This window comes from Barbus barbus, assembly GCF_936440315.1.
Source record: "Barbus barbus genome assembly, chromosome: 19".
In the NCBI taxonomy this organism is placed as follows: domain Eukaryota; kingdom Metazoa; phylum Chordata; class Actinopteri; order Cypriniformes; family Cyprinidae; genus Barbus; species Barbus barbus.
In genome coordinates this window covers 15,846,242-15,867,133 of record NC_136747.1, presented here as the reverse complement: position 1 = coordinate 15,867,133, position 20,892 = coordinate 15,846,242, and the positions used below count along the sequence as shown (strand labels likewise).

At 38.5% G+C, this 20,892-nt stretch overlaps 1 protein-coding gene across 1 annotated transcript; it reads right to left on the bottom strand.

Moving 5' to 3' along the window:
* Positions 1-2,913: 2,913 nt before the first annotated feature.
* Positions 2,914-20,395, bottom strand: col1a2 (collagen, type I, alpha 2). Its single transcript, XM_079441952.1, has 49 exons — positions 20,198-20,395; positions 17,491-17,524; positions 17,151-17,234; positions 16,694-16,750; positions 16,376-16,420; positions 16,196-16,249; positions 16,041-16,094; positions 15,881-15,934; positions 15,724-15,777; positions 15,524-15,577; positions 15,141-15,185; positions 14,884-14,982; positions 14,739-14,792; positions 14,407-14,505; positions 14,273-14,317; positions 13,752-13,850; positions 13,005-13,058; positions 12,793-12,900; positions 12,366-12,419; positions 12,058-12,156; positions 11,833-11,886; positions 11,621-11,719; positions 11,473-11,526; positions 11,307-11,360; positions 11,150-11,203; positions 10,666-10,719; positions 10,507-10,551; positions 10,298-10,396; positions 10,109-10,216; positions 9,959-10,012; positions 9,812-9,865; positions 8,392-8,445; positions 8,176-8,229; positions 7,893-8,000; positions 7,646-7,699; positions 7,492-7,545; positions 7,205-7,366; positions 7,000-7,107; positions 6,803-6,910; positions 6,660-6,713; positions 6,384-6,491; positions 6,224-6,277; positions 6,007-6,114; positions 5,809-5,862; positions 5,607-5,714; positions 5,188-5,434; positions 4,901-5,085; positions 4,533-4,775; positions 2,914-4,299 (listed from the first exon to the last, which is right to left on the bottom strand). Exons 1-49 carry the CDS (start codon positions 20,269-20,271, stop codon positions 4,153-4,155), a joined length of 4,059 nt encoding a protein of 1,352 aa, XP_079298078.1. The 5' UTR covers positions 20,272-20,395; the 3' UTR covers positions 2,914-4,152.
* Positions 20,396-20,892: the final 497 nt, after the last annotated feature.

Sequence of the window (20,892 nt, the reverse complement as noted above, 5' to 3'; positions counted from 1 at the left end):
ATCTTTAGAAATGCATGCACTGAGAAAAATGGTGACGTGTTCAATACTTATTTTAGCCACTGTGTGTGTGTGTGCATATATATATATATATATATATATATATATATGTGTATATGTAAGTATGAATATACATATAAACCTTGCTACGCGTACTGCGTTGGGCTAACCAAGACTTGTCATAGCACTTGCATATTATAGCTCTTTTGTTGGTTTTGAATGCTTCTATTGTCATCATTTGTAAGTTGCTTTGGATAAAGGCATCTTCTAAATGACTAAATGTAAATGTAATGTAATGTACTTATATGGTGTATTCCTGTATTTGGCCCAAGTGTTCGGTCATGTCAGATCATTTAAGAGTTGGATCCAGACTGAAGCTTCTGTAATTCCTAGTTACCATTGGATGTTAATCCCATGGCAGAAACAGAGAAACAAATAGAGACATAATTAGCGTAGCTGCTGTTCCATCTAAGCAAAAATGATTTGTTCAACCCAAGCTAAAGAATAATAATAATGTACAGGGCCTTATAGGCAAGTTGTTATATCTTGTAAATGATACAGAACTTAATAGGTAGCCAGTGCAGAGACTGTAAAATTGGGGTAATATGATCATATTTTCTTGACCTGGTAAGAACTCTAGCCGCTGCATTTTGGACTATCTGTAGCTTGTTTATTGAAGATGCAGGACAACCAGCTAGCAGTGCATTACAATAGTCCAGTCTAGAGGTCATGAATGCATGAACTAGCTTTTCTGCATCAGAAACAGGTAGCATATTTCAAAGCTTGGCAATGTTTCTAAGATGGAAGAATGCTGTTTTTGTAACATGGGAAATATGATTTTCAAAGGACATGTTGCTGTCTAAAATAACACCCAGATTTTTGACTTTAGAGGATGTAACAGTGCATTCGTCTAGTTGCAAATTGTAATCCAAGAGATTTTGTGTACCGTTTTTTGGTCCAATAAGTAATATCTCTGTTTTATCTGAATTTAATAGGAGGAAATTATTGGTCTTCCAATCTTTTACATTTTTTACACAATCTATTAGCTTAGATAGTTTAGAAGTTTCATCTGGTCTTGTTGAGATATATAGTTGAGTATCATCAGCATAACAATGAAAACTAATCCCGTATTTTCTAATAATATTACCATGGGGCAACATGTATATTGAAAATAGCAGAGGACCTAGGACAGATCCTTGTGGTACTCCATACTTTACTGGTGATAATTGAGATGACTGCCCATTTAAATGAACAAAGTGGCAGCGATCGGACAGGTAGGATCTAAACCATCTTAAAGCCTGCCCTTGAATACCAGTATAGTTTTGTAATCGATCTATGAGTATGTCATGGTCTATAGTGTCGAACACAGCACTAAGATCAAGTAATACTAGCAATGAGATGCAGCCTTGGTCTGAAGCAAGAAGCAAGTTATTTGTAATTTTAACAAGTGCCGTTTCTGTGCTATGGTGAGGCCTGAAACCTGACTGAAATTCTTCATAGAGATTTTTGCAAGAAGGAGCACAATTGAGCAGACACAACTTTTTCTAAAATTTTAGACATAAACAGAAGATTTGAAATGGGTCTGTAATTTGCCAGTTCATTAGAATCTAGTTGTGGTTTCTTAATAAGAGGCTTAATAACCGCCAGCTTGAATGGTTTTGGGACGTGACCTAAAGATAACGATGCGTTAATAATATTGAGAAGTGGTTCTTCTGCTACAGGTAACAACTCTTTCAGTGGTTTAGTGGGTACAGGATCTAATAAACATGTTGTTGGTTTAGATGCACTGATAAGTTTATTTAGCTCTTCCTGTCCTATAGTTGTACAGCACTGCAGTTTTTCTTTGGGTGCGATGAATGAAGCTGAAATACTAGGCGCAGTAGAATATACATTTGTTATTGTATTTCTGATGTTATCTATTTTATCAGTAAAGAAATTCATAAAGTCATTACTATTAAACTGTGAGGGAATATTTAGATCAGGTGGCGTGTGTTTATTTGTTAATCTAGCCACTGTGTTTTTCCACGCAATTCTAAAAACTTCCAAGTTAGTTTTTCTCCATTTGGAAATTACTATTACGAGTGTCTTTCTTGAGAGAATGGGTATGATTGTTGTACCATGGCTCAGTACGTTTTTTTCTAACATTTTTCAATTTAAGGGGGGCTTCTAATGTATTAGAAGAGATTCGAACAGACAACACAAAAAGGCTGCAAACATTTTACAAAATAAAAAATAATCTCTGTACCAATAAAATGTGCAACATTTTACATTTTTCTACCAAATTGCATTTAATATTTAATTAAACTTATACTGGAATGTTTTCCTTGACATATTGCATTTTCAGTATAGTGAAAATGATAGGTATAGAAGACTCAGATGCTGCTCTGAAGTGCTATCAGATGTGGATTTAGTGCACATTAAGGGCACTGAGCTTTGCCAAATATTAGACATAAATGGGACAGTCTTGCGCATGCACTTCCTGTCGTGTGCACACACTCTCAAATGGCCAAGACCTCAAGTTTGGGACATTAATGAGGTGCATTATGGGATTGGATAAGTGAAAAATTTTGGACACAGCACAGATCTATGGTAGGGGAGTCTGGGATTGGTCGGCACAGGGCTAATTTCTGGGTCAGAATTGTGTGCGTTCACAAAAAATGTACAGTAGCAACAGCTGAATGTTTGCACTCTTGAACCTCACCAGGTTCTACCAATATATTAAATATTCAAAACCTGGCAACTTTTTTACTTTTCTGTGTCAGACAAAAAACTAACCCCCAAATATTTCAGAGAGGGATATTTAAAAAGAAATCAATTTTAGTTAATAGTAAAGGGACCCGTATTAAATATGGATCCTGTGATCAATTCTGCTGCCTGGTTAGTAGTGGGAATGTTGGTTAAACATAAAAAAAGATTGGACACACAATATGTAGCATTTAATGCTATCGTTTCAGTGTAAAGATATACATGTTTGGATTCTCTACAAATACAAACATGCCAAGCTGCAGTAACTGCCTTTTTATTTGATTCAAAAGTGAGAAAGATTTTGCCATCTTAAAAGCATGTCATAACTATAAACAGAGGAAAATGAACTCTATTTGGCAATAGGCTCAAAGTATTATTTGCTAAGAAACAAAACACCAGTTCATTGCATAGAATAGAAAACTCATTTCATGTTTTGAAACTAAACACATTGATGTTGTTTGCTTGTGAATTTACTAATTTAAAATCAGGCAGATATTCAAAATGGCCACTTAAGTCAGACATCTTTTCCCCAACATTAAAGCACTTAACTCGTGGAATAATGTGTTTCGGAACATTGGACATGCTTTATTTTCAGAACTTTTCACAATTTATTTAAACATCTCACATATACAAAATAGGTACAATAAACTTTGTGGTTTGTTTTGAGAGAGGCCTCTGCAACCCTTTAAAATGGAGAACTGTGCTGTCAGTATTAACACTGGGGGGGCGGAAAAAAATGTAATGCCTGAACAAAACAAAACAAAAAAATCTGAACAAAACTCTGAGAAACAAAAACAAACAAAACTAAAAGTAAAAACCAGACAAACATCAGGTTTAGGAATATTCCACCTGCTTAAAATTGGGGTTATCAGGGGGACCTGTGCAATATTCCTCAGAGACAATACAAAGTAATACAGTAACAGTGGTTTCCTCCACAGCTGCATGTATAGCACCATATATCACTGCTTCAAGTATTGGAGCACCTTTGAAACAGGACAGAACTTGAAGCCTTAGTACCAACTAGTGACAACTAGGATGTTGATTAATATTTTCCTTTACACATGAGGTAGTTTAAACCTTACGGAAATTGTGGTTTTAAACTTCCTCTTTGGAAGATATACAAAGACCACAAAGTGATGTATACTTTCATTGTTTTTATTACACTTCTTTTATTTTTACAAAATGATGACATGTCCCATAACATGGTGTTATCCCGTGTCTCTTTGGGCTGCTGTATTAATTTGCATTGCGCAATGCTCCGTTCAGTCCATTGGTCCTCTCCGATAGAGCCCAGCTTAAGCAAGTGGATTTGCAGAAAAAAATCAGCATTCAGTATAAAAAAACACAGACAGAAGGGCAGAGATTTTTCTTTTTTCTTTCTTTCTCTCGTTTAATTTATCATGAGTCTATTTATTTGAAACAGACTGGGCCAATGTCCAAACCAAACTCTTGATCTGCGCCACCAATGTCCAAAGGTGCAATGTCGAGGATGGGAAGGCGAGATGGTTTATTTGTTCTGTATTCAATGACTGTCTTGCTCCACTGGCCAGTGTGTCTCTGCAGGGACGCAACAAAAAGACAAAACATGTTACGTGACTTCTTTTTTGACAAACATCAATCATGCCAAGGTGTAAACATGTATAGACTTATGTAATTGTGACAGTCTATCTCATATGCATGTCGAACACTATCCTCTGTGACTATAAGCTCTTAACCTCTTATCTTGTACATATCATGCTAACTGGATGAAGATTTTGTCTGTATAATCAAAGTGCAAAAAGAGAACTTACACTGCAGCCATCCTCTAGGACGCTGAAAGTGAAGCGGCTGTTGCCCTCCGCCCTGAGCTCCACATCATTGGAGCCCTGCAACAACACAGCCTTCTTCAGGTTTCCATTCTCGGCATCCATGTAGGCGATGCTGTTCTTGCAGTGGTAGGTGATGTTCTGAACTGCCTGGTTGGCCAGCAAACGCATGAAGGCCAGCTGAGTAGCCATGGACTGTGGGCTCAGGGTCTCATCATTGTAACCAAACTGGAAAGGGAATGGAAAAAGACAACCTTCAGACTGCTTTCTCTTGATCAATCTTGAAAAGTCAGTACAGTAATTAATTTAGTCCTTTCTGACATCTACAACTTTTGTGAAATTCTTCAACTTACCTCAGTACCACCATTGATGGTCTCGCCGAACCAAATGTGTTTCTTCTCCTGGGAGCCTCTGTACCAGTTTTTGCGTGGGATGCTCTCTGGGTGGGGGTGGATGCAGGTCTGGCCAGTAGAGAAGTCGCAGTAGGCCTTGATGGCATCCATGGTGCAGCCCTGGTTGGGGTCGATCCAGTAGAAACCTACAGGGGAAGAAAACAATACAGATCATTAGGGAAGGTCATAGGAAGTAAGAACTATTGGAAGATGGGTTAGCTCTACTGGAAGAAGAAAGATTCACTCACCGCTGCTCCATTCAGGGTGGCTGAGCCTGATATCACGGCAAGTACGAGCAGGGTTCTTCTTTGAGCCCTCAGGGGAAAGCAGATTATCAATCTGAGAGTTCAAGGACTTGATGGTGGCATCCACCTCATAATCCTTAGCCCTGAGAGAGGCCTGGTCAGCTCTGTACTCATCATATCCTCCAGATGTGTCATATCCACCACCAGCTGCACCAGGGGGTCCGGGAAGACCAGGAGATCCAGGAGGACCCTAGAGTTAAACACATTATAGATTAACCACACGTCATGTTCAACTGGGATGTCTTCTCTACATTTCATCTCAAGGTAAGATACTGTACTTTCTATAATATATTTTACAATATATATTTTCTGTTTTCTTTCCATCTGTGTCAAGAGTAATTCTCAAATGTATGTTTACTTACAGAAGGTCCAACATGTCCAGCAGGACCACGGTGTCCAGGGGGTCCAATAGCACCAGGCATGCCATTTGAACCGTCCTTACCAGGAGGGCCATTAGGACCAGCTGGGCCCTAAAGACAAAATGCAGACAACCATTATGAACATTTCCACACTTTTATTACAAAATCCTGTGTGCCAAGTCTTAAGAATGAGAAAGTTACTTACTCTTGGACCAGCAGGACCAGCCACACCAGCAGGGCCGCTGTCACCAGAAGGACCCTGTAAGACAGTGTCATTTGTTCTTGTTCTGCAATCTTTTATGCTGAATCATTTTACTAATCTGTATGAGAACTAAACAAACTGTTCAAACTGTTTTCACAGGAAAAAGATGTTGAAGCTTATTATTAAAGTTGTGCCACTTACGTTGGGTCCGGGCATTCCCTGCAGACCAGGATGTCCACGAAGTCCCTTCATGCCCCTTTCTCCTTTGTCTCCAGCAACACCTTTCTCACCACGAGATCCAGAAGGGCCCTGTTAATCAAAGGAAACATTGAAAGTAAGAAATATCCATAGAAGCCATTATCCTTCAATTAAAATGCCTTATGTCTTATGTAAGAAAGATTATGTCTGACACACTTACAGGTGCACCTCTTGCTCCAGCAGGTCCAACAGGGCCAGCAGATCCAGGAGCTCCCTAAAGGGGGTGTAAATGAGAGAATGAATTGATTACATGTGTGGTAGTCTCTTTAATTTATATGCATAATTTAGTAAATGCTGTGGCTTAGTTCAGTGACACGTACAGATTCACCACGGTTTCCGGGTCTGCCAGCAGCGCCTGATGGTCCATTGGGTCCAGGAGCACCGACAGATCCAGAAGGTCCAGAGGAACCAGGCTCACCACGGTCTCCCTGGTAGTTGAAATAGTCCAGTTCAATTACTTTTTTAATTTATATAACACACTCTGGTCTGGTAATTGAAACTTTAGGATTTATTTCAAGACTACAGTTTTAGGATAAAGTTAGTGATTGTCAAATATGAAGAAATGCATAGTCTGAAGTCATATCAGGGCTGTATACCTTAAGGCCAGCAGCACCAGGACGGCCAGGAGGTCCATCATTACCAGGGCTGCCCTACAAAACAACACAGTGGCATATATGAATATTGTATGAAAAAACCCTACAAATTGTGTGTCTTAAAATGAAGTACAATTGATACTCACCTCACGTCCAGCCTCACCCTGAGCACCAGTCATACCGGGCATGCCAATGTTGCCAAGGGGACCACGGGGACCAGGGGCACCAGAAGGGCCAACTCTTCCAGGCTCACCCTAAAGAACACACAAAAAACAGATGAGGATTTACCCTGTAGCAAGTTAATTTTGACCAGTTTGGACACACCCGGGGTCAGTGCACTTACAACAGAACCGGGGCCACCAGGAAGACCACGGTCACCTCTGGAGCCAGGAAGACCATTGAATCCCTGAGATCCCAGCTGACCCTGAGGCCCAGCAGATCCAGGTGCTCCCTGATTTTTAAAAAGAAAAAAGTTTATCATGAGACGAAATATATACTACGTAATACTTTGCATTTAACATGGTCTGACGTGTTCAGCTTGTACTTACAGGTGAGCCACCCTCTCCAGGAGATCCCTTCTCGCCAGCCAGACCAGGTGGTCCAATCAGTCCATTCTCTCCTGGGGGACCAGCAGAGCCAACATCACCACGAGAACCACGTGGGCCATCCTTTCCAGGAGCACCAGTGGGACCAGCAGGTCCAACAATACCCTAATGGGTGGAAGGAAAATCAGATTATATGTGAGACTATAAAGATATATCCTGAAATGAAGCAAGGGCTAGCATGAAGCATTAGGTCTGGACAACTCCATTAAAAGTTATCTAATATTACTCACAGCAGGGCCAGGAGGTCCAACTCTGCCAGCAGCACCAGGGAAACCAGTCAGACCCTAGAATAGAGCCAGAAATTCATGGGTCACATTATAGGAAATGTCGCACAACTAAACAAGCAAAATAAATGAATATATAAATCCATAAAAGCATACTTACAGGGGGACCGGAGTCACCACGGGCACCAGGTGGGCCAGCAGGACCAGAAGGACCCTAAAGATGCACAAGAAATTGAAAAAAGTTCAAAATCATAAAGATACATTGGATGTGTTATCCAGTGTATCCTTGACTGAGACATGAGGTGAATGTCAAAACTACAATAGCCTACTTTTCAGAAGTAAATTTTCATTAAGATATGTTTCTTCAACAATCTATGACTTTTTTTTAAATGTAGTCTCAAACTTACGAGGGGTCCAGTATTGCCAGCAGGGCCAGCAGGGCCGGGGGGTCCAACATCACCCTTTCCACCAGCAGGTCCTTTCTCGCCTCTTTGTCCAGTCTGGCCATCAGCACCCTACAAGACACATTGTGTCCCTGTCAGTTTTTAGTGCATGTGTGTTCAGAGTTAAAAAAAAAAAACTCTCAGATTTTTTAAAACACACAGCAGTTTTGAAGTCTAAAATTGAATGTATGAATCACAAAGATGCATTCTTTAGTAGCAGACTTCAGGAGAATTCACATGGACTTACAGGGGGTCCAGCAAATCCAGAAGGTCCAGCAGGGCCAGACTCACCACGTTCACCCTAAAATACATGTTAAGATTTGAGCATGAATGCTTGATTCTGAAGTGAATTATAGTTTATGCACAGTTCTTGTTTTAGTTCCTTAATATTGAACAATCATAAATCATTAAATAATGTAATAATTATTCTATCAGTGTGTAGTAAAGAACTGATCATACTCACAGGAGCACCACGAGAACCAGCAGGTCCAGCAGGGCCGAAAGAGCCAGTCTCTCCCTGGAAGAGAACACAGAGATTGGTTTGATCAGAATGGTCTTTACAGCTATCTGATGTAAGTACTTTTGCCAGTCTTCCAAGTTAATTATTTGTAGGTTATGACTTTCTTTTCGCCTGCAGAAAGTCTCAAGAAAGCACCTTTAATCATTTGGAGATCCCTCAGAACAGTTTGGATACATTCACTCTGCATTCACTCTACATTCACTCTTTCCTTGTATGACATTCCACATCTTACCTTAGCATGCTGAACAAATTTGTATTTCACATTTAATATATTTTGTTATAAAAAATTAGAAGACCATTGGATTTCCAGTAGTGCTGTCAAACGATTAATCGCATCCAAAATAAAAGTTTTTGTGTACATTGTATGTGTGTACTGTGTATATTTATTATTTATATATAAATACACACAAATGCATGTATATATTTCAGAAAGGTATGTTATGTTTATATATTAAATATATTTATATATAAATTATATGAATATAAATATATACATGTAAATACATGTACATATTTTTAAATTACTGTATGTGTGCATATTTATACATAACAAATATACAAAGTACACACATATATATTATGTAAACAAAACACATCCCTTTTATTTTGGATGTAATTAATTGCGATCATTTCCAGTTTTAAATCAGTGTATCAGCATTTCAGTTGTTTTCACTGTTCAAAGTCACCACATTTGGGACTTGAACTTAGGCAATGCTTTATATAGTGCAATTTAATGATTTAGATTAGAAGATAATGATTTAATAATTTTATAAGTCAAGGGTAAATAAAACTCAATTATAGCATATGTAGAATTAAATTGTCTTAAAATTGCATAAATTCCAACCTACTGTATTTACACTGAAGTCACATTGTAAAAAAGAAGAAAAAAAGTTTTATCTGAACCAAATTTAAAATAATGTAGCAATGTTTGATTGTTGTTTATTGTTTGTTGTTGTTGATTGTTACTGCAGAGGATAATCAAATAAAAAATTTAAAACACTGAAAATTAATCAAATCTTGGCATGGCTTTAACTTGACCCTAGCGTTTTTGAATAACGAAATATTGTTTGAATTTTCCAGCAGAGGGCAGCAGTGATTCTGACAGTTGTCAGCAGGGTTTCTTCTTCAAGCAATGGACCAAGGAATCTAATTTTTCGTAAGAATCTTAATACATTTTGTTAGTGGTGTGCCAGTGTGATCTAAGAATTAATTATAATAATTATAATGTGTGATTCATCACGCAAGATTGATAAGGAATAAAAAGAAAAGCCCTTTGGACTGGTGTAAATATTTCAATGATTTAGATTGATAGCAACAATTCTTTGCATTGATCTGACATCGCAGTTGAGAGAATGCTCTTTACCTTGTCACCATTAGCACCAGCAGGTCCAGGGGGTCCACTGGGTCCAGGAGCACCCTGCAAATTGAGGAAGAAGTACCATAAAATCACGGCTACAAAACATTTGTGCAATTTTGTATGAAATGAGATAAAGGCATTTGGTATACTTACACGGGCACCATCTCTTCCAACATTGCCCTCCAGTCCTCTGTATCCTTGCTCACCCTGTGTATAAGAGAAATTATTTAGTCAGCTGTAAGAGACATACAGATTTGTCAACATAATCACTATAGAGTGCCATGAGCATTGCTTCAAAAGTACCTTCTCTCCTTTAGGTCCAGGAGTTCCAGCGCCACCACGCTCACCAGGCATACCAGCAGCTCCCTGGTGTCCAGGGGCACCAGCAGCTCCAACTGCACCAGGCTCTCCCTGAAGAATACAGATTTTTGTCAGTTAACACTCATAAAAAAGATCTGTCTAGATGACATGTGTGGTGACCGGTGTACATACCTTGTTTCCATCAGGGCCAGGAGTACCAGCAGGTCCACGAGCACCAATGGGTCCCTGAGCGCCAGCAGCACCAGCGGGTCCAGGGTTACCACGCTCTCCCTAAACAGTCATAAAAGGACAGAAGAACTGTAAGATAGGCTCATTTCTTCTCATGCACATACTCATGTGAGAATAAAGACAGAACAAGAAATCAGAGAAAGGTAAGTCACCTTCACACCAGCAGGTCCTGATACACCTTGATCTCCATGGATACCCTGTTGAGAGATAAGAAATAAATGTAATGATTTGCATGACATTATGCATCTAGTATTATACAAGTGAACCAAAAACAGCATAAGCTGCATAACATCTAAGCCATGAAAACTTACTCTATCTCCGGGCTTGCCGGCCTCACCAACAGGTCCAGCGGGGCCAGGAAGACCCTGTTAAAGGTTGAGCAGGAGACACAAGTTTAAGTTTAAGATTCAAACACTACATAAACAGGAAGAATTCCTACAAGACTAGTACAACTTGATCTTATTCTGTTTGACTATGACAGTGATTCCCAACCATGGATACACCTAGGGAGAACTTGGAAACCTTGCGATTTTGCTATTTTGTCTGGATTTCTTCAAAACTACCCCTGAACTGTCAAAGCTTGTAAAATACAAATAAGCTTGAGCTACTTGATTAGCCCATTTTCACTCACTGTATTGATTAAAGGAAACTATTTGTGGCCGCATTTGGTACTTGAGCCCTACACATGGGCTCCCAAGACGGTTGGGAAACACTTTTTATATTTAACTTCACTCTTCAAGCTTAAATGAAGACTGTATAATCTTGAAAGAAGGTTTGTAAAAGTATGACACTGACCTGGAAACCAGGAGCACCAGAGGGTCCCTGCTCTCCCTTCTCACCTGGGGCACCCTAAATGAGAAGACAACAATCCGTTACCACTGAGAAACAGTGAAAGGTCATGTACTAATCCACATAGACAGTCTTTTCAGAAAATTTCAGATGGTCTACTTACAGCAAGTCCGACAGGACCAGCAGGGCCGTTGTTACCGTCAGGACCAGGAAGACCCTAAGTGAAAATAGGAACGGAATCAGAGCAGCACAATAACTAATAACTCACTCCTTGAGACTGGATACTGAAGAATTTTTATAATGGATATTTCTCTCTCTGAAATACTTACTCTCAGTCCAGTGGGGCCAGCAGGTCCCTTCTCACCAGGCTTGCCAGACTCGCCCTGCAACAAGGTTCATTGATAAGCTCATTGATACATCATTATATATTGAATATCTAAATAAAGATGAAATGTATAAAATACAGTCAATACTTACAGAGGGTCCCTTAGGACCGGGAAATCCAATATTACCGGGCTGGCCTCTGGGTCCAGTTGGGCCAGGGGGGCCGCTGCGGCCATCTTGACCAGTGGCACCCTAGAGAACAGCATATAAAGTGGTGATGAGTGTACACAATGCTCATGGATTAGTAACCTTTTTCTGGGTAAACTATGTGTATAATAGTATGAATATAAAAACTGTGTACTCACAGCAGGCCCTTCCTTTCCAGGGGGTCCAGAACTGCCAGGGCTACCAGGGAGACCCTGAAAAGATATAAAGTGATGTTCTTGTTCATATGGTCACATGTCAAGAGTAATTGATCTCAATTCATACTTGTAAAATAGGAGAAATTTGACATGTTTCTTGCTTCATGATTTACAGATTTTGTCATAGTGGACTGGACAGATATAAAGTAGTAAGAGGCCGATACTCACTCTAGCTCCAACAAGACCAGGCTCACCAGCACGACCGGCATCTCCAGGAGGTCCACGGGCTCCAGAGGCACCAGTAGCACCACGGGCACCAGGCATGCCCTAAGGTACAAGATTCATAGATCAGTGTCTTCAATAAAGCATCAGAACAATGTATAATTGCATGGATTTAGCAGAAAAACTATCATAAACTGTATATTTATACATATTTTTTTATTTATCCAAAGCAGCTAAACCACTGTCACATTCTATATACACTCCATAGCTCCTTTCAGTACAAAAGAGATCTTTTTAAATCACTTGAATCTTACCATTGGGCCCGATCTGCCAGCCAGACCAGGCAGACCACGAGTACCAGCAGCTCCCTGCAAGAAACATCAGTAAACATAGCAAAAATAAATAATAAAAAAACATAACCATAATGCAGAAAAATGAACCATTGTATTGTGCTTTATAAATGTTTAGTATTATTCTTACAGCAAGACCCCTCACATAGTCCACTGGATTTTTACTTTTTTTTCAATATTTTGTACTGTTGTTCTGTACATCTTGTACTTTTTCTTTCAAATCCTTGGCCCACTAACCAACTAAAAGTGGTGATCATACGTTTGTATTTATTTGTGGGAGTGGGAGGCTCTTATAAGTGAAGATTCCATTCTCTCTCTGACACTTACCAATTAAAATGGAGATGCCCCTAACATATTGAAATTAACATTTTATTAATAAGATCAAACTTACTCTAGGTCCACGCAATCCAGCAGGTCCAGTAGCTCCCTGCTCACCAGTTGAGCCTCTCTTGCCCTCTTCACCAGAAGGACCAGGGAGTCCCTGAGGACCAGCACTACCCTGTATAGGAAAAGGAGAAGAAGGAAGTGAACAAGGACATTCAGCCATAGCACAGACTATATGCTTTATAAATTGTTGAGATGGATGTCAGCGTGTATACTCACAGGCTCACCCTTGACACCAGTATCTCCCTTCACTCCTACGGGTCCAGGGTCACCCTGAGCATCAAAGCAGTTCAAAGGTTAGACCATTTTATAAGATGTACATATCTGAAATTCCCTATTAAAAATGTATAAAAAAAGAATATGCACATAAATAGAGTCATGCACCAAAATGAAAAATAAAACAGAAAATATTAAATTATGTTGTGCTTGGAATAATTTAATAAAATAACTTAATAGAATTTAATAGAATAACGTACTTCCTTTTTTCTGTAAAATACATAATACTTAAAGTTAAATACAAAACTTAAAGTTTTTCCCTTAGCTGGTGTTACTTCTCATTAAAATCTAGGCTCTTTTTAACTCTTTTAACTTTTGAACTACTTTTTAAGATATTGTTTAACTACTATTGTTTAAATATCTTTTTAAGATATTGTTTAACTGTCCAACTTAAGTAATAATGTTAGTATTGATATATATAATATTAAGTTGACTGTAAAATACTTCCATATCATGACTGTTGTGCAATGGCATTGTCTCTTCAACTGAAAACGTGACCTCTTTTCTGGCCAGAGTTTAAATGACATCTAATTAAACCTGGATTACTTCACTCAAAGCTGGTTTTATGATGTCAACCTTTCTGATAATGAATCTGTTAAAGGTAACGGTTTCTATAAAACTTTCCTGCCTGTTTTTTCTTTCAGCCACAAACCCAAAAATGGCAACTAAGACTAATCAGATGGTACTTACAGCAAGACCTCTAGGACCAGAGGCTCCAGAAGGTCCCTGGGGGCCAGGGCCGCCTCTAGGGCCAGGGAAACCAGGGGCACCAGCAATTCCAGGGAGGCCCTGTGGAATACACCAAAAATACATTTGAAAAAAAAAAAAAACTAAGAAGAACATACACTTTCACACAAAAATTGAATTTATAGAAGTGTTACTTTAAGATAAAGCATACAGCTTTCAGTGATTCAAGATGGTAAAGTAACTGTAAAGTGATCTGTTTTAAAAGTAATTTTGAAACTTCAGCTAGTTGATTGTGATTTGTGATTGCAATGTATAGTAACTGCTGTGTAAAAATGAAAAATAAATGAAAAAAGGTAAAAAAATTAAAAATAATATATATATATAGTATTAAAATACAGACATGATTTGTTTCACAACTATTAGGCAGTTATTTCCTACAATTCCAATGCAATTTTACTTTAAAATTCAATTATTTTATTTTATTTTCAGTTCAATTATTTAGTATGAATAATATGGAAACTTACAGCTGCTCCCTTAGCACCGTTGATACCATTAGCACCAGGGTTACCCTGTAAAAGTTCAAAGAGAGATATATTATTATTATTTTTATTCAAGAAAATCAGATTAATTTATCTGCAAATATTTAAAATGCACTTACAGGGGGTCCAACTGGGCCCACAGCACCGTTCGTGCCTGGCTCTCCTCTTTGTCCCTGAGGTCCAGATGGGCCAGTGGGACCAGCGGGTCCAATTTCTCCCTGTCAAATATTATAGACACTGTAAATTTCTGATGGCAAAAGAGAAAAGGTTGCTATGATGAATTAAGGAAAGGTATTGTATATGTAGAGCATGAGATCTAATCAAATGAACTGGCATTATTGGCTAGCATGCCTATTAATCTTCTGGCACATTGTTTTATGCAGAGGTGCCAGGCAGGTGTCAGATTTAGTCGAATTTATTCAGTTTTGATTTCACCAGCTGTCACTCATACCTTAGGTCCAGGGGCACCAGGGAAACCGGGAGGACCAGCTGCTCCCAAAGGACCCTAAAGGGAGAAAAAATGTGTCTACATTAGGACTATGCCATAAGGCACATTTTAGGAGACAGAGAGGTCAGAGGGCAGCTAGTCCACTCACAGCAGGGCCAGCAGGACCAGTGTTGCCATCAGCACCGCGAGCACCAGCTGGGCCAGAAGGACCAACACGACCTCTCTCACCAGGAAGACCACGACCACCCTGTGCAACAAGAGGAATGACATATGTACTTAATATAAAGAGTTGAAGTAGGTATGTATTTAAGGCCATTTGAGCTGATTGAGTCATTTGTGCTGGAGGTAGAATTGGGATATACAGTACACTGAAGACACTTTCAAAAATTTTAATGTTTGACTTACTCTCTGTCCAGGGGTTCCATTTGATCCAGCAGCACCATTCTCACCCTGTTGAAAAAAGACAAACATAAGCCTTTAAAATATGACAAAATATATTTGACTGGATTCATTTTATGCATTATAAAATGTGGTAAGTGTGCTGTACTTTATGAGTAATAAAATCAGTACTAATAGTAATAATAATGTATTTTATTTGTACAGCACCTTAATACACATAATGCAGCTTCACAAGTCAGAGTATTTATGTGAAGCATCAGCAAGTGCAGTTGGGTCTTTTCAATTGCACTTTGATTTCACCAAAGGGTATTGTTTTATGTATTTTTACAGTGGCAGGCGCATTTCTTTATAGTCTGAGATGTTTTAAGATGTAAACCTTTGATTACTACCTTAAGACCAGCGGCACCAGGCTCTCCTTTGCGTCCATCAAGACCGGTGTAACCCTGAGGAACAAGAAATTAAGATCATGGTTACTTAGGAGATTTACTTGGTAAGCAATTGAAACGACATGTTAAGTCTCATCTTCTATGAGAAATGTTGTTTTTTGGAATTAATGTCTTCTCATGAGTCCTCAATACTAAGCACTTACTCTGTGTCCCTTCATGCCAGGAAGTCCAGGAGTTCCGGGGAAACCACGGGCGCCCTGTAGAAGAAAGAGCAAAGATGATGTTCCTTGTAAGAAAAATGACTGAGGTAGATACAAACATCCTTGATTTGAACAAAAGAGTGCATTTTGATGCCCTTACCTGTACTCCAGGGACTCCTCTGTCTCCAGGTTTTCCAGGTCTGCCATTGTTACCCTTTGAGAAGAATATAAAAGAGGATGTCAAGACACAGCGTTTATAAACGGGGCAATGCATGGTCGAGTTAGAAGCTCAGTTTTAGTATATGTTTTATAGTACTCACATCTTCACCATTTTTGCCAGGAGGTCCAGGAGGTCCACGAGCACCAACAGCTCCCTGTAATGAGATGATAGAGAGAGAAATCAACATTAAAGTTGAAAAGTCATTTCCAAACTGTGTGAAGGAAAAAAAAAACTGTGTTGACCAAGAGTACTTACAGCCTGTCCGGGCTCTCCAGGCTCACCAGCATGTCCTTGGAATCCTTGAGATCCCTATATATTCACAGAAAAAGGAAGAAATGTTACATTTATTTTTTTAGAGCCATAAACACATTTTTATTTCCAAATTTTATTGAAAAGGAATCAATACTTCAATCAGATGGTTAAACAAATACTCACAGGGGCACCGGGAGGTCCAGCTGGGCCTCTAGGTCCCACCAAACCCTGAAAAAGAGAAAGTGAAAGTAAAAATGAGTGGCCTGAGGACTCAATTAATTAATAGTTTATAAAATATGAAATAATATAGATCAATAGTAACAAATTATGGCAAGAAAAATCAGTTTTGGATGTCATCATACTTGAGTAGTAAACTGTTCAAGTTTTTAATATACTCTTAATATAAATGTGATGTTAATATATTTAATAGCAGAGAGGATTCACATCAACTGAAATGAAACTGAACAGAAAAGAAGCTGATATTAAATCACATGAGCTCACCATAGGTCCAGGGCCAGCGTCAGGTCCTTTAGCGCCATCATATTGAGCAGCAAAGTTCTACAGAAGAAATTACGCAAAATATTTAGCATAAATAAAAAATATTGAGCAATAATAATACATTATTTTTTTTGAGTGATTATTGTTTTCTTTTATTTCAATAATACAATATTTTAATATTAACTTTATATTTCCAATATCATTTAAAACATTCAGAAAAAAAATGGAAAGCTGTTTCTAGGCTTGTATTGAAAATAAATACAGCTCACACTTTTGGAAGCCATTTTGAAGCCAAGGTTCAGGGCAAAGGTTAAAGGTCAAATGTTAAATAGGTCAAATGACTGGGTCAAGGGGTAATAGGAGGATCATGAGATTCAACTATAACTACCCGCAAGCTTTCGCTATGCAATGCACAGGTTTAGGTCTATGGAAAAGGTTTTTGTTCGAAATGGAAACTTACTCCACCAAGACCAGGGGGGCCAGGGGGGCCGGGAGGCCCTTGAAGTCCAGGTCTGCCGGGCTTTCCATCTGGTCCTTTAGGACCCTATGGAGAACAAGAACAAATAACAAAATTAAGCTAGTTGTGATTGTTCTATTGTTTTAAAATGTGAGTTTAATCTGTTGTGTTGATGTAAACTAGCCACCATGCTAACCTAATGAAACTGATACCAAAAATATACAGAATAGCTTTTTCCTATCCATGCTATTATAGATGATGGTTAAGTTAAACACCTTATAATAATCTCTTTGGCCTATATTAAATATGACTATATTGCTGAAAAATGACGGGATAAACTTACCCTCTCACCTCTGGGTCCTTTTGGTCCCCTGGGGCTCTATTTACAGAAAAGTATAACCAGACAACTGTTTTAAAGTCCAACTGTATATTAATACTCCTTCATATGAAGACCACTTGCTTTTTTATATGCATGTTCAGGGTTATAGCAAAAAAAAAGAAAAAAAAAAAGATGTTTTCCAGATTTAAGTCACATTTACATGTGCGGTGCACAGTCATAAACATGAACATTAGAAGCAATGCTTATCTTCATATAATTGGACATAGAAAAGTGAATAAATAAATACAGGATTTATTTATTCCACCTTTCTAAGATTCTTATGTCATTTGATATGCAATAGCTCATATCAAAAGCATTTCTTGTATTCTTAAAACTACAAACATGCAAATTAATCTTGCAAAACTATTATAACATGCACAGTGCAGTATGTATCACTAACTACCACTAACGTCATGCATGCAACTTAATTAGATATTAATGAAGGTAGCAATGCACTAGTCATGTGATGCCACATTCAACCAAGGTACTTTAAGGAGCTCAGAGGCCTAGTTTACATCGCACGGACAGGACACTGAACCTGTCCCACTGACCAAAATTTGCTGTTTCTCATTACGTTCCTTTAAGCACCTTCTGTTATTAGTGATTTGTGTGATATTCAGGTGAGCAATTTGATTCAATCCCAAATAACATTCAATATTTATGCCAATTTTAATAATCTATGCTATGCATGTCCACTTGAGGGAACTGCTGGGCGAAATCCACCAGGCTGGAGGAATTTCTGCGGCATGTTGATTTTGTTACTTTGAGTACACCTCTTCAGCAGGCCATCTAAAAAGATCCATTGTGCCCAGGTTGTCTGGTAGGCAGGATAGGGTGGTCTCTAGTTTCACTGACATTTGCTCGAGCCAATGGCGCTTTCCTCCTTCCCGTCACAGGCAAGAAGGAAAAACCCCAGAAATTCTGATAGTCCGAAATGCTCTGGCATATTTGAGATTGACCAAAGGATCTTCTCACCGAATATCATCATCCATTTGGAGATTTGGGATCAGATAAGGTAAATTTCTCTATTAATACAATTGAAATAACTTCATGCAAGTGTACTGACCGCTGTATGATGAAGATGGGGGTGGAGGAAGAAAACAGAAAGAGAGAGAAGGAGAGAGAGACAGACAGAGATGATCGATTAGTTATGCAATCCATATGTTGAAATACGTAACAGTTCTAAAAAAACATTTATAAAAGTCTACTATTCATTATTCTAGGCTAATATTTACTCAGTCTAAGCATTTCAGAAGAATCTGAACAGAAAAAAATACAGTCCCCTCATGCAAATATTTGTGTGTTAAAAAGAAAAATTATGCACAGGAGTTGTCTTCGTTTTATTTAAATTTTTTGCATTGTTGCCAAAATAAGAAGACCAGATTTTAGTAGGCCTGGATTATGAATTTTAATTATGTCTTGCTGAAAAACAATAAAGTGTGTCTAGATTAATAACTTAGGGTTAAATTTGATTTTATGATTGAGCATCTGCAAGAATGGAAAACTGTAGTATAGTGCATTTGCTGAAAATATTATCTCGAAATCCTAATTTATATACTTATGTACTTAAATGTACTAATCAGCTTTTTATTTGTTTGAATTACTTTATTGAGTCTAATTAATGTGTGAAAAATCATAGTAATGTTTTTCTCAAAATATAATTTCTTACAGGTGGATGAACAAATATAAAATCTTTTGATTATATATATATAGTTTTAAATATATCCTGTTGCATAGTACATATATAATATTGTCCTAGGCTGAATTTATTTATTGATTTATTATAGCAAATGAGTCACAGGCAGTGGTTGTCAGCTACTACTAACCCTGTAGAAGTTATCAGTAATTGTTTACATGTTTAGGCCTTCCGGTTGCCATGCCAGGTATGACTCCCACTTGAACTAAATAGTTTTCATCCAGTAGGAGCAGCTACGTGTCATGTCACTTATTCTCCACCAGGTGGCGCATTTGATTGCTGGGCGATGACCTAATGCCAATTCTGTTTTCTAAAATCAGCTAAAAAAATTTAAGGAAAATCTGTTTTATCAAATCTTTTTTTTTCTAAAATGCATTTATGTTTTAGAGGCATAACATCAAATTTATGCTAGGCCTAAATGTGAAGTTTTTGTTTAACTATAGGTATTATTTATAGTAACTCTTTTATTATTTATACTGAAAGCACTTAATTTAAATAAGATTAACAGTTTTATAGGACGTTGCTTAAAAGAAGATTTTACAGACTTTAGCCAGCAGGGGGCGGATTTTACAGACCCCCCCCCATAAAAAAAAAAAACACACTCCTGGAGTCTGGGACAATGATGAGGTACAGCGCCCTAACCTAGACTTTAAAAATAAAGACATTTAACCAGCTGTCCGTAATTTGTCTATATTTTTGTACTTTTTTGCTAATACTTTTTAATAACTATGCCATATGTTTCCGTTTCTCAATTGCAACAGATGAAAATATCCAAGACCACGAAGAATCCATTAAAAAGATCCGCTGGATTTTACAGTGGCAAGCCAAAAGGAAACGCCTCAATTCTTCAGATGCAGTTCTAGCTTTCCTTGAGGTAATTTCCCAGCAAGGTTCAACCAAGCAAGCGCAGCAAATCCAGTAGAAGAAAGAAAAAGCCTTAAGATCCTTGGTTAGACAAAAAAGCATATTTCAAACTTACATTGACATGATGCTAGGTACGAAGTCACTGCAAGCAGCAACAGAATCCGGGTATCCACAAAGCTGAGCATGTCTAAACCGACATGCAGACTCCTTGTGCTGCAGTGCCCTGGTTTAACCACTTCAAGCAGGCATACAGTTGTGGTATAAACTCCAAACTTAGCAGGAACCTGCTGCCTTGATGCTAGAATAATAAAGACCAACCAGCCTTATTTATATGGCAGGAGGTTCCCTTGACTGCGTGTCCAGAGTGAGCCCCCAAACCAATGGGAGAGAGAGACTCTATATGACTCTCATCCTAGCACTGCCCTCATCTCTGCCTCTCTCTCAGACTTTGGCAATGCTCAGACAATGATGACGAGTACAACGTTTTAATTAGATCCATTCTTTTGAGGACGTGGACATGGTCGATCTTTATAAGAGAAAAGCTTACCGTTTTTCTCAGGCTTTTCAATGGGGCTTATAGCTCATGTGGAACGGATGGGCCCGAGCGCGTCCAGCGGACACTTATGGCACGTTTTGCGCATTTGACGCATCTTCACAATGCGCTCCTGACCCCGGATTCACGGAGAGATATCTAACTGAAGAAAACTCGCTATATGCAGGCTTCGGCATATCGATTTGAAATGTAAAAACGCGCATCACTGTATGATCAGGTCACCATTACGCGCAAGAGTTTGAACGGAACTCTG

Coding starts and splice junctions, on each gene's coding strand:
- col1a2 (XM_079441952.1), bottom strand. CDS start 20,271: ATGCTCAGCTTTGTGGATACCCGGATTCTGTTGCTGCTTGCAGTGACT. Junction 13,059..13,751: donor CTGGTCCTAGAGGTCTTGCT/GTAAGTACCATC, acceptor TTTGATGCTCAG/GGTGACCCTGGACCCGTAGG. Junction 5,715..5,808: donor CTGGTCCTGCTGGTCCAAGA/GTAAGTAACTTT, acceptor TTTTGTCTTTAG/GGCCCAGCTGGTCCTAATGG.